Here is a 17,208-nt window from a genome sequence, read left to right as displayed (position 1 = left end):
TATATTAGACGCTGTTTTGATAACAGTGTCTAATATACCTGCTACCTGGTCCCCTGGTGGTCCCTTTTGTTTGGATCGACCACCAGAGGACACAGGTAGCTGTGTAAAGTACCACAAAACACTACACTACACTACACCCCCCCCCCCCCCCGTCACTTATGAACCCCTGATTACCCCATATAGACTCCCTGATCACCCCCCTGTCATTGATCACCCCCCTGTCAGGCTCTGTTCAGACGTCCGTATGATTTCTACGGATACATGGATCGGATCCGCAAAACACATACGGACGTCTGAATGGTGCCTTACAGGGGGGTGGTCAATGACAGGCGGGTGATCACCCATATAGATTCCCTGATCACCCCCTGTCATTGATCACCCCCCTGTCATTGATCACCCCCCTGTAAGGCTCCATTCAGATGTCCATATGATTTTTACGGATACATGGATCGGATCCGCAAAACACATACGGACGTCTGAATGGAGCCTTACAGGGGGGTGATCAATGACAGGCGGGTGATAACCCATATAGATTCCCTGATCACCCCCTGTCATTGATCACCCCCCTGTCATTGATCACCCCCCCTGTAAGGCTCCATTCAGACGTCCGTATGATTTTTACGGATCCACGGATACATGGATCGGATCCGCAAAACGCATACGGACGTCTGAATGGAGCCTTACAGGGGGATGATCAATGACAGGGGGGTGATCACCTCATATACACTCCCTGATCACCCCCCTGTCATTAATCACCCCCCTGTAAGGCTCCATTCAGACGTCCGTATGTGTTTTGCGGATCCGATCCATGTATCCGTGGATCCGTAAAAATCATACGGACGTCTGAATGGAGCGTTACAGGGGGGTGATCAATGACAGGGGGGTGATCACCCCATATAGACTCCCTGATCACCACCCTGTCATTAATCACCCCCTGTAAGGCTCCATTCAGACATTTTTTTTGCCCCAAGTTAGCGGACATTTTTTTATTTTTTTATTTATTTATTTTTTCTTACTAAGTCTCATATTCCACTAACTTGTGTCAAAAAATAAAATCTCACATGAACTCACCATACCCCTCACGGAATCCAAATGCGTAATTTTTTTTAGACATTTATATTCCAGACTTCTTCTCACGCTTTAGGGCCCCTAAAATGCCAGGGCAGTATAAATACCCCACATGTGACCCCATTTCGGAAAGAAGACACCCCAAGGTATTCCGTGAGGGGCATATTGAGTCCATGAAAGATTGAAATTTTTGTCCCAAGTTAGCGGAAAGGGAGACTTTGTGAGAAAATACAAAAAAAAAATCAATTTCCGCTAACTTGTGCCAAAAAAAAATATTCTATGAACTCGCCATGCCCCTCATTGAATACCTTGGGGTGTCTTCTTTCCAAAATGGGGTCACATGTGGGGTATTTATACTGCCCTGGCTTTTTAGGGGCCCGAAAGCGTGAGAAGAAGTCTGGGATCCAAATGTCTAAAAATGCCCTCCTAAAAGGAATTTGGGCCGCTTTGCGCATCTAGGCTTCAAAAAAGTGTCACACATCTGGTATCGCCGTACTCAGGAGAAGTTGGGCAATGTGTTTTGGGGTGTCATTTTACATATACCCATGCTGGGTGAGATAAATACCTTGGTCAGATGCCAACTTTGTATAAAAAAAATGGGAAAAGTTGTCTTTTGCCAAGATATTTCTCTCACCCAACATGGGTTTATGTAAAATGACACCCCAAAACACATTCCCCCAACTTCTCCTGAGTACGGCGATACCAGATGTGTGACACTTTTTTGCCGCCTAGGTGGGCAAAGGGGCACACATTCCAAAGAGCACCTTTAGGATTTCACAGGTCAGTTTTTACACATTTTGATTTCCTTCTACTTACCACACATTAGGGCCCCTAGAATGCCAGGGCAGTATAACTACGCCACAAGTGACCCCATTTTGGAAAGAAGACACCCCAAGGTATTCCGTGAGGGGCATGGCGAGTTCCTAGAATTTTTTATTTTCTGTCACAAGTTAGCGGAAAATGATGATTTTTATTTTTTTCTTACAAAGTCTCATATTCCACTAACTTGTGACAAAAAATAAAAAATTCTAGGAACTCGCCATGCCCCTCACGGAATACCTTGGGGTGTCTTCTTTCCAAAATGGGGTCACTTGTGGCGTACTTATACTGCCCTGGCAATTTAGGGGCCTTAATGTGTGAGAAGTAGTTTGCAATCAAAATGTGTAAAAAATGGCCTGCGAAATCCGAAAGGTGCACTTTGGAATATGTGCCCCTTTGCCCACTTTGGCTGCAAAAAAGTGTCACACATCTGGTATCGCCGTACTCAGGAGAAGTTGGGGAATGTGTTTTGGGGTGTCATTTTACATATACCCATGCTGGGTGAGATAAATATCTTGGTCAAATGCCAACTTTGTATAAAAAAATTTGAAAAGTTGTCTTTTGCCAAGATATTTCTCTCACCCAGCATGGGTATATGTAAAATGACATCCCAAAACACATTCCCCAACTTCTCCTGAGTACGGCGATACCAGATGTGTGTCACTTTTTTTGCAGCCAAGGTGGGCAAAGGGACCCACATTCCAAAGTGCACATTTCGGATTTCACCGGTCATTTTTTACAGATTTTGATTGCAAACTACTTCTCACGCATTTGGGCTTCTAAATTGCCAGGGTAGTTTAACTACGCCACAAGTGACCCCATTTTGGAAAGAAGACACCCCAAGGTATTTTGTGATGGGCATAGTGAGTTCATGGAAGTTTTAATTTTTTGTCACAAGTTACTGGAATATGAGACTTTGTAAGAAAAAAAAAATCCCCCCCAAAAAATCATCATTTTCCGCTAACTTGTGACAAAAAATAAAAAGTCCTATGAACTCACTATGCCCATCAGCGAATACCTTAGGGTGTCTACTTTCCGAAATGGGGTCATTTGTGGGGGTTTTCTACTGTCTGGGCATTGTAGAACCTCAGGAAACATGACAGGTGCTCAGAAAGTCAGAGCTGCTTCAAAAAGCGGAAATTCACATTTTTGTACCATAGTTTGTAAACGCTATAACTTTTACCCAAACCATTTTTTTTTTGCCCAAACACTTTTTTTTTTCTTTTATCAAAGACATGTAGAACTATAAATTTAGTGAAAAATTTATATATGGATGTCATTTTTTTTTGCAAAATTTTACAGCTGAAAGTGAAAAATGTCATTTTTTTGCAAAAAAATCATAACATTTTGATTAATAACAAAAAAAGTAAAAATGTCAGCAGCAATGAAATACCACCAAATGAAAGCTCTATTAGTGAGAAGAAAAGGAGGTAAAATTCATTTGGGTGGTAAGCATGACCGAGCAATAAACGGTGAAAGTAGTGTAGTGCAGAAGTGTAAAAAGTGGCCTGGTCATTAAGGGGGTTTCAGCTAGCGGGGTTGAAGTGGTTAAAGAAGTGCGCAGGGGAGCATAGAAATGGAGGTAAACTGTGAACAGTAAATGTAATTAAAGGGAACCCGTCATCAACTTTATGGAGCCAATACTAACGGCAGCATAAAGTAGAGACAGGTGAGTTGATTTCAGCGGTCTGTCATTTAAAAGTTAAAAGTAAGTGGTTGTTGAGAACCAACATCACAATCATTGCAGACTGGGCCTGGAAGAGAGTCCCGGCCCCCTGAGAAGAGTCCTGGTTATTCATAAATTCCTGTTCTCCTGCCCACCTGCTGATGACTGACAGTCTTCTACCTAGTTTTCTCCCTTTCTCTCTAGGAGAGAACTGCCAATCAGCAGATGGGTGAGAGAGCAGGAGATACATGAATAACCATGACTCTTTTCAGGTAGATTTGACTCTTTTTGCTGCAATGATTATGATGCTGGTTCTCAGCAACCACTTACATTTAGCTCATGAGTGACACACTGCTGACATCAGCATTTCAGTCACTACTTTATACAGCCCTCAGTGAGGTCAGCATAAAGTTGATGACTGGTTCCCTTTAAATAAATACTTAGCACCCACCTCTTAATTGGAACCTGTCGCCATGAAGATGCAGAGTATTCTGCCAGCAGCATCTTATAGAGCAGGAGGAGATGATCAGGTTGATATATCATTTAGGAGAAAAGATTCAGTAAAACATGTATTCCAGTCATTTAAATTCCTGCTCATTCTGGGCTTTGAAGTCAAGGATTCGGTCCTATCAGTGACTGACAGCCTTCCCTCTATGACTATGTATACAGAGATAGCGGTCAGTCACTGACTGAAGACAAGGATTCGGTCCTATCAGTGATGACAGCCTTCCCTCTATGACTATGTATACAGAGATAGCTGTCAGTCACTGACTGAAGACAAGGATTCGGTCCTATCAGTGATGACAGCCTTCCCTCTATGACTGTGTATAGAGATAGCTGTCAGTCACTGACTGAAGACAAGCATTCGGTCCTATCAGTGACTGACAGCCTTCCCTCTATGACTATGTATACATAGATAGCTGTCAGTCACTGACTGAAGACAAGGATTCGGTCCTATCAGTGACTGACAGCCTTCCCTCTATTACTATGTATACAGAGATAGCTGTCAGTCACTGACTGAAGACAAGGATTCGGTCCTATCAGTGATGACAGCCTTCCCTCTATGACTATGTATACATAGATAGCTGTCAGTCACTGACTGAAGACAAGGATTCGGTCCTATCAGTGACTGACAGCCTTCCCTCTATTACTATGTATACAGAGATAGCTGTCAGTCACTGACTGAAGACAAGGATTCGGTCCTATCAGTGATGACAGCCTTCCCTCTATGACTGTGTATACAGAGATAGCTGTCAGTCACTGACTGAAGACAAGGATTCGGTCCTATCAGTGACTGACAGCCTTCCCTCTATGACTGTGTATACAGAGATAGCTGTCAGTCACTGACTGAAGACAAGGATTCGGTCCTATCAGTGATGACAGCCTTCCCTCTATGACTGTGTATACAGAGATAGCTGTCAGTCACTGACTGAAGACAAGGATTCGGTCCTATCAGTGACTGACAGCCTTCCCTCTATGACTGTGTATACAGAGATAGCTGTCAGTCACTGACTGAAGACAAGGATTCGGTCCTATCAGGTGATGACAGCCTTCCCTCTATGACTATGTATAGAGATAGCTGTCAGTAACTGACTGAAGACAAGGATTCGGTCCTATCAGTGACTGACAGCCTTCCCTCTATGACTGTGTATACAGAGATAGCTGTCAGTCACTGACTGAAGACAAGGATTCGGTCCTATCAGTGACTGACAGCCTTCCCTCTATGACTATGTATACAGAGATAGCTGTCAGTCACTGACTGAAGACAAGGATTCAGGTCCTATCAGTGATGACAGCCTTCCCTCTATGACTGTGTATACAGAGATAGCTGTCAGTCACTGACTGAAGACAAGGAGATGGTCCTATCAGTGATGACAGCCTTCCCTCTATGACTGTGTATACAGAGATAGCTGTCAGTCACTGACTGAAGACAAGGATTCGGTCCTATCAGTGACTGACAGCCTTCCCTCTATGACTATGTATACAGAGATAGCTGTCAGTCACTGACTGAAGACAAGGATTCGGTCCTATCAGTGACTGACAGCCTTCCCTCTATGACTGTGTATACAGAGATAGCTGTCAGTCACTGACTGAAGACAAGGATTCGGTCCTATCAGTGATGACAGCCTTCCCTCTATGACTGTGTATAGAGATAGCTATCAATCGCTGATAGGAAGTGTCTCCTTGACTTCAAAGCCCAGAATGAGCAGGAATTTAAATGTATAAATTATGTTATACTGAATATTTTCCCATAAAACTATATAACAATCTGCACAGCTCCTCCTGCTTTTTTAACCTATTGGATGCGACAGATTCCCAAGGATGATCAGGCAGAGGGAAGACGTGTTTGGAAAAGTTATAGTTTAGACAAAGCATCCACCACCAATATTACTACATTTATGAATTTTCTCTTAATGTGCCTCCTCCTATAGAGGTGTTGAATTGTTGAGTTTATTAGGCACAGCAGGGTTAATTTGTCATCTGGTGCAAACCATGGTAAAGAGCTGAATACAGTTGCTTTGCATATGACTTAAATCCTTAAAGAGAATCTGGGACCACGACATGCAGGCAGTATGCTGTAGAGCAGGAGGAGCTGAGCAGATTCATATATGTTGTCAGGATATACTAACCGTGCAGCCTCAATTCCTATAACCAGTTCAGCTCTGCTACATAGCATAAGTGCCGTTTAAAATTGCTCACTCCTTAACACCTGCATGTCTTGTAGTTCTAGTGACAAGAACCTGGAGTGTCTTCTTACACACTGTATCCGTGTCCCAATGATTGTGCTAGACCCAGCCATTCCTGCCAACACCACGATGAAGGACTTGCAGTCCAGCATGCCTTTCTTTCATGGAGCTATATCATTATTTCATGTTGCAAAACCTAAGAACCCGTCAACCAATGTCACAGTAATTGTCTTTGAAACTCAACAAGAAGGTAAGTATTTTATTAAAGGAACTTTCAATTTCAGCCTAGTATACATTAGGCTATGTCATATATTTCCAGTCTCTTTCACAAGCCTGTGCCTCGTGACTTGTACATTCTGTGTCATTTCTTCTTTTGTCAGTTTGTTACGTAATGTCCCACTTCATTTCAGTTCTTCTTTTCAGAAACTGCTGTTAACAATTGGTTTAATGTATGGGATATGTGGATCAAAATGTACTTAAAGGGGTTTTCCATTATATTATTTTTGTAAAGTGGGAGTGCTTTACAAGTATAAAATAACTAGGGATCGACCGATATTGATTTTTTTTAGGGCCAATTCCGATAATCTGTGAATTTTCAGACCAATAGCCAATAATTTATACCGATATTCTGTGAATTTTCATTTTTGAAAAAAAAAAAAAATTCCTACATAAATCTGCTGAAAATAATTATGTTTATTGTTAACGTGTATTTTTTTTTGTAAATCTTTTTTTCATTTATAATTAATAGTTTGGTGTGTGTGTTTTTTTTGGGGGGGGGGGATAAATTTTTTTTTTTTACTAACTATTGGCCCCCTTAGGGACTAGAACCCTTGTCCTATTCACCCTGATGGATCTCTATCAGGGTGAATAGGACCTCACACTGTCCCTGCTGCTCTGTGCATAGTGCACACAGCAGCAAGGGAGCTGACTATGGCAGCCAGGGCTTCAATAGCGTCCTGGCTGCCATGGTAACCGATCGGAGCCCCAGGCTTACACTGCTGGGGCTCCGATCGGAACTGCCACTGAGGAGGAGGGGAGAGGGGACCCTGTGGCCACTGCCACCAATGGTTACAGTAAAACCGGGGTTGGGGGGGCGCACTGCGCCACCAATGATTACGGTAATACTGGGGTTGAGCGTTAGCTGCGATCCACGGCAGTTAACCCCGCAGGTTAACTGCCGCAGATTGCAGCTACTTGTCATAGAGGTCGGGAGTCGGCTATGTGATTCTGCAGCCAGCTTCCGCCTCCGGTATATGAATTAATGAGAGACTTACCTTCATTGGTGGCGCAGTGGCCACAGTCCCTCCCCTCCTCTGGTCCTCCCTCCTCTCATTGGTGGCAGCAGCAGCACAGGGGGAGGGAGACACCGCGTCCTTCTCCCCTGTGCTGCTGAGGGAACACGGAGAGCGCTGACAGCAGCACGATCCTTGTTCCCCATACGTTAACGGTATATCAGCAAAATAGATGCCGATACCGATAACGTTCAAAATCCTGAATATTGGCCGATAATATCAGTAAAACCGATAATCGGTCGATCCCTAAAAATAACTAATACTCATCGGTGCAAGACCTCTGCAGCCCCAGTCTCCTCTCCGATCTTTTTTACTGCCAAGAGGCTGTTCATGTGCCTTCTAAGGCTACTTTCACACTAGCATTTCTATTTTCCAGTATTGAGATCTGTCATAGGGTCTCAATACCGGAAAAAAACGCTTCCGTTTTGTACCCTTTCATTGTCAATGGGGACAAAACGTAACTGAACAGAACGGAATGCTCCAAAATGCATTCCGTACCATTTTCAACCGCATGCTTCGGTTTTCTTTCCGTCCTGGGATGCAGAGCAAGACGGACAATGCAAGTCAATGGGGACGGATCCGTTTTCTCTGACACAATGGAGTTCCTGACAGACCCGTCTTGGCTGTGTTACAGATAATACAACCGGATCCGCTCATAGCGGATGCAGGTGGTTGTATTATCAGTAACGGAAGCGTTTTTGCTGAACCCTGCCGGATCCAGCTATCCTGGAATTTATTTTTATTACCTCTCCTCTGGTGAGTGCGGCAGCTCCCTGAAACAGCTGATTGCCAGTGGTGCCGGGACTCGGACCGCCGCCGATGTGATGATGAAGACCAATCTTGAGGATTAGGGGTGCACCGAAATTTCGGCGGCCGAAAATATCGGCCGAGAATGCACCTAATCTGTTTCTGCCGATATTTTTACATATCGGCCGGAAATAGCGGGGAGGGACTGGGAGGAGGAGCTGGGGGCCGGTGCGTTCACTGTGCTCCGGCCCCCAGCTCCAGTAGTTATAAAATGTTGTACAATTAATAAGCATTCTATTAATTTGGCCCCCCTCTGCAGTATTACATTCAATACAGCCACATCCTACTCACAGGGCTGTGCTGGCCGGCCGGGCAGACGAGCGGCAGCGTCACGACTGACGTCACATGCCTGCGCCGCCTCCTTCATTCAGAAAGTAGGCCGGGCACATGACGTCAGTTGTGACGCTGCCGCTCCTCTGCCCGGCTGGCCAGCATTAAGATGACAGCCCTGTGAGTATGATGTGGCTATATTGAATGTAATACTGCAGAGGGGGGCCAAATGAATAGATTTCTTATTAATTGTACAACATTTTATAACTACTGGAGCTGGGGGCCGGAGCACAGTGAACGCACCGGCCCCCAGCTCCTCCTCCCAGTCCCTCCCCGCTATTTTCTATTAATCTATTAATTGTACAATGGGGGCTGTGGATGGCACTGTTATGGGGTGGGGGTCTGTGGATGGCACTGTTATGGGGTGGGTGGGGGTCTGTGGATGGCACTGTTATGGGGTGGGTGGGGGTCTGTGGATGGCACTGTTATGGGGTGGGTGGGGGTCTGTGGATGGCACTGTTATGGGGTGGGTGGGGGTCTGTGGATGGCACTGTTATGGGGTGGGTGGGGGTCTGTGGATGGCACTGTTATGGGGTGGGTGGGGGTCTGTGGATGGCACTGTTATGAGGTGGGGGGGTCTGTGGATGGCACTGTTATGAGGTGGGGGGGGGTCTGTGGATGGCACTGTTATGGGGTGGGTGGGGGTCTGTGGATGGCACTGTTATGGGGTGGGTGGGGGTCTGTGGATGGCACTGTTATGAGGTGGGGGGGTCTGTGGATGGCACTGTTATGGGGTGGGGGGTCTTTTAAAAGTATTTGGGCAAAAAGGCAGTTTCGGTTTCGGTCAAGGGGTATCCTGAATTTTCGGTTTCGGTTTCGGACCAGAATTTTCATTTCGGTGCACCCCTATTGAGGATAGATCATTATTACGAGGTCATCAGCAGCTGAAGCTGCGGTGGCACTTGGCCAACAGTGGCTTACACGTGAGCATTGGTTATTTTATTCTATTAATGCACTCCTAACCTTTACAATATTGGAAAACCCCTTTAAAATGTTTACACTTTCACTAGGCAAACAGTTGAGTTACTATCTTAAAGGGGGTTTTCTCGGTGTACAATATTGCTGACCTATCCCTCAGGCACTGCTGACAGGTGAGCGCTGCGGCCCTTCCCTATGCCAGTGATGTCTTATTCATTGGTCACATTCAAGTGATTTACTAATCCTGTAGATGGTGTAAACCTGCAGCAGATTTATCACAGGGTTCAGGCTGGATGATAAATGTGGTGCAGGGATAGACACTTTTCACTGACTGTATACCAACTATTGGTTGGCTTACTTTCAGACAAAATTTTACCCCAGAATTGTGGCACAAGCTTGGAGCAAAATGTAGCATTTTAGGCCACTTCCAATTTGTGAAGTCCTGCCCTTTTCTGCTAATCCCAACCTTTTATGAACAAGCCGGAAAAAGTTGTAGAAACTCTAGTTGCGACAATTTTTGCTCCACTTTTTAGAGTACTTTCACACTAGTGTTATTCTTTTCCGGTATTGAAATCCGGTAAAGGTTCTCAATACCGGAAAAAAACGCTTCCGTTATTTCCCAATGCATTCTGAATGGAAAGCAATCCATTCAGTATGCATCAAGATGTCTTCCGTTCCGTCCCTTGTACGGTACTTGACCGGCCAAAATTCCGGAACACTACGGCACTTTCCGGATTTAAATGTATTATCGCCAGATCCGGTAGCAAGTGTACTGGAAATTGCAGCATCGCCGGATCTTGTTTTCCAGTCTGTGCATGCGCAGTTCTTTCTAGCTTTGAAAAAATTCAATACCGGATCCTTTATTCCGGATGATACTGGAAAGACGGATCCGGTATTTCATTGAATAACTCTAATGGATCCAGAAAAAAAAAGATATTCATTTGCATATGGATTTCCGGATCCGGCAGGCAGTTCCGGATTCTGACAACGCTAGTGTGAAAGTAACCTTAGACAGACAATTACTATATCTGGGCCGTTTTCCGTATCCCATTGCTCCAGGCTGGCAAGCTGATTACTCCCATTTCAACAATATATTTCTTTTTTTTCTTTCTAGCGGAAACTGCACAAGTTAACGCACTGTTTGAATTCATAAAGGAAACGATATGGCGAGCTTATATGGTAGGTTTATTCCACATGATGATAGCAGAGTTATTTTATTTCTGCCGCTACACGTTGATTCATGAGCAATAGTTCTTGGCCAACAGCTATTCCTTCCAACTCCATAAACATGTGTTTAGCAGACTGTGCAGTGGAGAGTAGGCAGTGACTAATCTCCAGCAAGTGATTGAGCATGTAGATATCCGGTATGCCCCATCCGTCTTTCTCCAGAACTCCCATTGTTTTTGATGACAGAATGGGTCTGAGGACTCGCACATGATCTGACATTTGTAAGTCATAAACAACACACCATGCCCATCCCTCACTTCTCAGAAGACATTGCACTATAAGTATGTATTGTCTGTTCATTGAGTTTGCCACCAGCGACCCCTCCCCATGTCCAGCTGTTTGCAAAGAGACACAGATGTGGTTCACCTGATTTAAAATGCTGCTTTTCTTTTCTTGATCTGAGGCTCTATTCCCGATTGATGATATTTTTTCTAAATAACCAAATTAGGCTTTTGGCGCAATGAGGATGTCACCATTGCCAAGCTCCGCTCCTTTTTGTGGCCAGCTTTTCCCACACTGCATTGCCACTGCCTGGTCCTATCGAGCAAAGCAGCGAGGGAGAGGACGACCACAGAAAGGAGTGGAGCTTGGGAGCAACAAGAGCAATGGTGACACCTTCATTGCACCAAATGCCTCATTTGCATATTAGGAAAAAGTATCATAACTTGGGAATGGAGCCTCAGATCAACAAAAGAAAGACGTTTTAATCAGATAAACCAGTCCTATTTGTGTCTGCCAGGCATGGCCAACCTGCGGCTCTCCAGCTGTTGTAAAACTACAACTCCCATAATGCCCTGCTGTAAGCTGATAGCGGTTGGCAGTCTGGGCATGATGGGAATTGTAGTTTTGCAACAGCTGGAGGGCCGCAGGTTGGCCATTCCTGGTCTATGCAGACAGTTTGATAGGGAGGTCGCTGGTGACAGATTCCCTTTAAAGACTATCGACACCTTTTTGAGAACTTTTTTTTTATTATTATTGCATTTATTTTGGGCATCAGTTTATCTCCCTGGAGGACAGAAGGCTTGAGTGTGTTGAAATCCAACATGCCCAACCCTTCTTTCCCCTTACATTCACCCCAAAGGCAGATTCTATGGGGGGCATCCCTATACATATTAAATGGTCAGCCAAGTTTGGACAGAACTCGACCGTACATGGCTAGCATTCAAGGGGGCGTTCTTTTTTTGTTGTATTTTATATCTTTAACTATCTTTAGTGCATCTTTGGACATCATCTCCTTGGCAGTTGAGAATAAAAGAGGCTGATAACATTTTCTGACGTGTCTCTTTGATATGTCAGACGATAAAAGACTCTGTGATTAACAATACAATGCATCCATTTGAATTATGAGGCAAACAAGACGTAAACTAAGACTTTGTGCTAATGCTGTATAAACCGTCCTATATAAATATGAGGCTTTCATTTTCTGAGTTGGTATCTTGCTTATTTCATACAGACCACCGACAAAGATTCTCCAGGGTTAGTTCTCATGCAGGACTTGGTTTTTCTTAGTGGATTTTCATCAACATTCAAGGACACAAACCAACTAAAAGCAAAACTGCCAGAGAGTCTGTCTTCTAAGATAAAACGGGTAAGGAAACTATTCATGTATTCTGTGGCCATGTTGCTATTCAAGCCACTCAACAATGCTAAGAAGTTCTGTGGGTTAGAAATACATTTTAATGAGTTCTTTGTCCTTTTAACTCCTGCGGTCTTATCTTTTGTAAGCCTGTCTTCTACATGTGATCCTGTATATTTCAGAAAAACCAGGAGATGCGTTTACTGCAAGAATCTCGGAGATTGATCTTTGCATATAAAACTCAAATGTTTTTACCACTCAGAAACGGCCTGGATTGTAGCAGACCAGCCAACTTCTCAGAGACCTTACCCTGGACATACAACCATAGGTGAAATTGTGTCTCTGGATTCTAAGGCCCCTTTCACGCGGGCGCAATGAGTGAGGTGAACGCATTGCACCCGCACTGAATCCGGACCCATTCACTTCAATGGGGCTGTATAGATGCTCTGTGTTTTTTACGCATCACTTCTGCTTTGCGTGAAAATCGCAGCATGTTCTATATTCTGCGGTTTTCACGCAACGTAGGCCCCATTGAAATGTATGGGGATGCGTGAAAATCGCAAGCAAGTGCGGATGCGGTGCGATTTTCACGCATGGTTGCTAGGAGATGATGTTAGTAAATTGATTAAAGTAAATTTACTGTATTATTTTCCCTTATAGCATGGTTATAAGGGAAAATAATAGCATTCTTAATACAGAATGCTTACTAAAATGTGGCTTGAGAGGTTAAAAAATAAAAAACAATTAACTCGCCTCATCCACTTATTTGCGCAGTCGGCATCATCTTCTTTCTTCTTCTTTAAGGACCTGCCAAAGGACCTTTGATGACGGAATCGCGCTCACCTCGTGGGAGGTCCTGCTTCTATCTTCATTCAGCCGGACCTGCGCTGACGTCATGAACGCGATTCCGTCATCAAAGGGCCTTTTGCAGGTCCTGAAAGAAGAAGAAAGAAGACAATGCCGGCTGCGCGATCAAGTGGATGAGGTGAGTTCATTTTTTTTATTTTTTAACCCCTCAATCGACATTTTAGTAAGCATTCTGTATATAAGGGAAAATAATAAAATCTACAGAACCCCTAACCCAAACCCAAACTTCAGTGAAGAAGTCCTGGTTCGGGTCTGGGTACCACAACATGCGTGCAAAACGCATTGCACTCGCACATAAAAAAACTGAGCAATGCAATCGCAGTCAAAACTGACTGAAATTGCATACGCACTCGCACGGTTTTCCCTGATCGCAGGTGCAACGCATCTGGACCTTATCCGGACACGCTCGTCTGCAAGGGGCCTAATATCCCTAATTTCCTTAGGACCTGTGTTTCCACATACCATTCTTCGAATTTTGTGTATGATCTTTTAGGGTCTCATGGGACCTGTAGTTCCACGCACTTCCCAAGTCCTAGTCCACGCTGTTATCTGACTGGGCTCTTTTAAAATAAATTGGACATGGTGCAACACCACAATATTCAATGCGCTTTAAAAGGGTTTTCTGAGACTTTAATACTGATGACCTACATTGGATTGGTCATCAGTATCTGATCGGTGGGGGTCCACCATTCACGACCCCTGCGATCAACTGTTTAAAAAGGCACAAGCGCTCCTGTGAGCACCGCTGCATTCTCCTTGTTCATCAAGCACAGATCTGTATATTGTATAGCGGCTGTGCTTGGTGTCGCAGTACAGCCTCATTCACTTCTATGGGGCTGAGCTGCATATAGGCCACGTGACCGATGAATGTGACGTCACAGGGCCTTGAAAAAGCTAGAGAAGGCAGTGGTCCTACTGCAAGTGCCTTCTCAGACAGCTGATTGGTGGGGGTCCCGGGTATTAGACCTTCACTGATCAGATACTGATGAGCTATCCTGAGGATAGTTCATCAGTATTTAAAGGGGTTGTTTCACTTCAGCAAATAGAATTGATTATGTAGAGGACATTAATACAAGGCACTTGCTAATGTATTGTGATTGTCCATATTGCCTCCTTTGCTGGCTGGATTCATTTTTCCATCACATTATACACTGCTCGTTTCCATGGTTGTAACCACCCTGCAACCCATCAGCGGTGGCCGTGCTTGCACACTATAGGAAAAAGAACTAGCCTATGTGCGCTCCCACGGTCCCAGCCACCAAATAGGTCCGCCTTTCTTCCTATAGTGTGCAAGAACGGCCACCACTGCTGGATTGTAGGGTGGTCGTAACCATGGAAACGAGCAGTGTATACTGTGATTAAATTAACCCAGCCAGCAAAGGAGGCAATATGGAGAATCACAATATATTAGTAAGTGCCTTGTATTAACTTTCTCTACATGATAAATGTAATTTAAAACCCCTTTAATATTAAACTGACATACTAAAAGAATATAATCACATATCAAAGAAACACATCAAGCTTGGTTTTGCCTGTTTTTGAGCTGTAAAAACTTTCTGTATGTGTTATTCAGCATATAGGACAGTGCTGTTTGTAGGGCCTCCAGTTGGAAGAAATTAGTGTTTGGTTTATTCATTATATCGGTATTGATCTCTGTAAATGGTTGTCCCACGATGAAATATTACACTTCTCTGTTACATCGTGCAAAGGATAATCAAGGATTCAATTGTGATCATTAAAGGGCTTCTGTCACCCCACTAAAACTTTTTTTGTTTGTTTACTTATAATCTCTACACTGCGATTTATGCCTACATAATCTAATTAATCATTTTGCTCCAGTAGATTTTGTTTAAAACGTTCTTTCAAAATATGCAAATTACCTTGCTACCAGCAAGTAGGGCGGCTACTTGCTGGTAGCAGCCGCATCCTCTGATCCTAAAGACGCCCCCTCCGCGTGTTGATTGACAGGGCCAGGGAACGGGATTGTTCTATGCTGGCCCTGTTTGCATTCAAATTTCGCGCCTGCGCCGTACCTGTCTTCAATCGGCGCAGGCGCACTGAGAGGCGGCCACTCCATCCTCAATGCGCCTGCACCGGGTGTAGATGTGACGTCATCGGCGCAGGCGCATTGAGGATGGAGCGGCCGAGCAAGCGGCCGCCTCTCAGTGCGCCTGCGCTGACTGAATAAAGTTACGGCGCAGGCGCGAGATCTTGATAGCAGTCAGGGCCAGCAGAGGACGATCCCATTCCCTGGCCTTGTCAATCACAATGCGGAGGGGGCGTCTTTAGGATCGGAGGATGCGGCTGCTACCAGCAAGTAGCCGCCCTACTTGCTGGTAGCAAGGTAATTAGCATATTTTAAAAGCACGTTTTAAACCAAATCTACTGGACCAAAATTATTAATTAGATTATGTATGGATAAATCGCAGTAAACAAAACAAAAAAAAAAAAAAAATGTTTAGTTTTGCTTCTGTATGTAGATATTTCTTTTAACCCCTTATGGACACAGCCTAGTTTGGTACTCAAGGCTTCAGCAATTTTATTTATTTTTGTTGTTTTCATCTATGCATTCAACAGTCAAAACTGCCATAGCCTTTTTATCTTCCTGTCAACATAGCTGTATGAGAGCTTCTTTATTCGAGAAATGTTCTGGTATTATACAGTAAAAATAACATGTTAGCTTAATTTTGCAGATCAGTATGATACCACATTTTATAAGGTTTTGATATTTTTTATTACTTTTAAATAAATTTTAAATAAATTAATTTATTTATTACTTTTAAGGCTACTTTCACACTTGCGTTCAGAGCGGATCCGTCTGAGACGGATCCGCTCATATAATGCAGACGGTGGCTCCGTTCAGAACGGATCCGTCTGCATTATATTGTTAGAAAATTTCTAAGTGTGAAAGTAGCCTGAGCGGATCCGTCCAGACTTTACATTGAAAGTCAATGGGGGACGGATCCGTTTGAAGATTGAGCCATATGGTGTCATCTTCAAACGGATCCGTCCCCATTGACTTACATTGTAAGTCTGGACGGATCCGCACGGCCAAGCGGACACCCGAATGCTGCAAGCAGCGTTCAGGTGTCCGCCTGCTGAGCGGAGCGGAGGCTGAACGCTGCCAGACTGATGCATTCTGAGCGGATCCGCATCCACTCAGAATGCATTAGGGCTGGACGGATGCGTTCGGGGCCGCTTGTGAGAGCCCTTCAAACGGAGCTCACAAGCGGACACTCGAACGGTAGTGTGAAAGTAGCTTTATTCTGACACCTGTAATTGTTTTTATTTTTCTACTGACGTAGCTGTGTAAGGGCTCATTTTTGCTGGTTGATTTCTTGTTTTTATTGTTACCATTTGGTGATTCATGTGACCTTTTTGATAATTTTTTAATCAATTTTTTTGGGCAGGTGAGGTGACCAAAAAGCAACATTTCTGGTATTGGGAATTATTTGTATATATTTTTTGCAACATTAACCGGGTGGGTTACCGTAAATAATGGGATCATTTAAAGGGGTTGTCTCACTTCAGTAAGTGGCATTTATCATGTAGAGAAAGTTAATACAAGGCACTTACTAATGTATTGTTATTACCCATATTGCTTCCTTTGGTGGCTGGATTCATTTTTCCATCACATCATATACTGCTCATTTCCATGGTTACAGACCCTTCCATCAGTGGTGGTCGTGCTTGCACACTATAGGAGAAAGCATCAGCCGCTCTGGTGGCCGGGACCATGGGAGCACACATGGGCTGGTGCTTTTTCCTATATTGTGCAAGTACGACCACCGCTGTTGAGTTGCAGGGTGGTCTGTAACCATGGAAACGAGCAGTGTATAATGTGATGGAAAAATGAATCCAGCCAGCAAAGGAGGCAAAATGGATAATAACAATATATTAATAAGTGGCTTATATTAACTTTCTCTACATGATAAATGCCACTTGCTGAAA

At 44.1% G+C, this 17,208-nt stretch overlaps 1 protein-coding gene across 1 annotated transcript in view; it reads left to right on the top strand.

The window, feature by feature from the left end:
* Window positions 1-17,208, top strand: part of GNPTAB (N-acetylglucosamine-1-phosphate transferase subunits alpha and beta) — a 93,093-nt gene that overhangs the window by 27,558 nt on the left and 48,327 nt on the right. The window contains exons 5-7 of the mRNA XM_044280693.1: window positions 6,279-6,490; window positions 10,702-10,766; window positions 12,268-12,402. Coding sequence (XP_044136628.1) covers window positions 6,279-6,490; window positions 10,702-10,766; window positions 12,268-12,402 — 412 coding nt within the window. The remainder of the gene's footprint in view (window positions 1-6,278; window positions 6,491-10,701; window positions 10,767-12,267; window positions 12,403-17,208) is intronic.

This window comes from Bufo gargarizans, chromosome 2, assembly GCF_014858855.1.
Source record: "Bufo gargarizans isolate SCDJY-AF-19 chromosome 2, ASM1485885v1, whole genome shotgun sequence".
Taxonomy (NCBI): domain Eukaryota; kingdom Metazoa; phylum Chordata; class Amphibia; order Anura; family Bufonidae; genus Bufo; species Bufo gargarizans.
The sequence above is the reverse complement of the archived record's forward strand: the minus strand, read 5'-3'. Positions and strand labels throughout refer to the sequence as shown.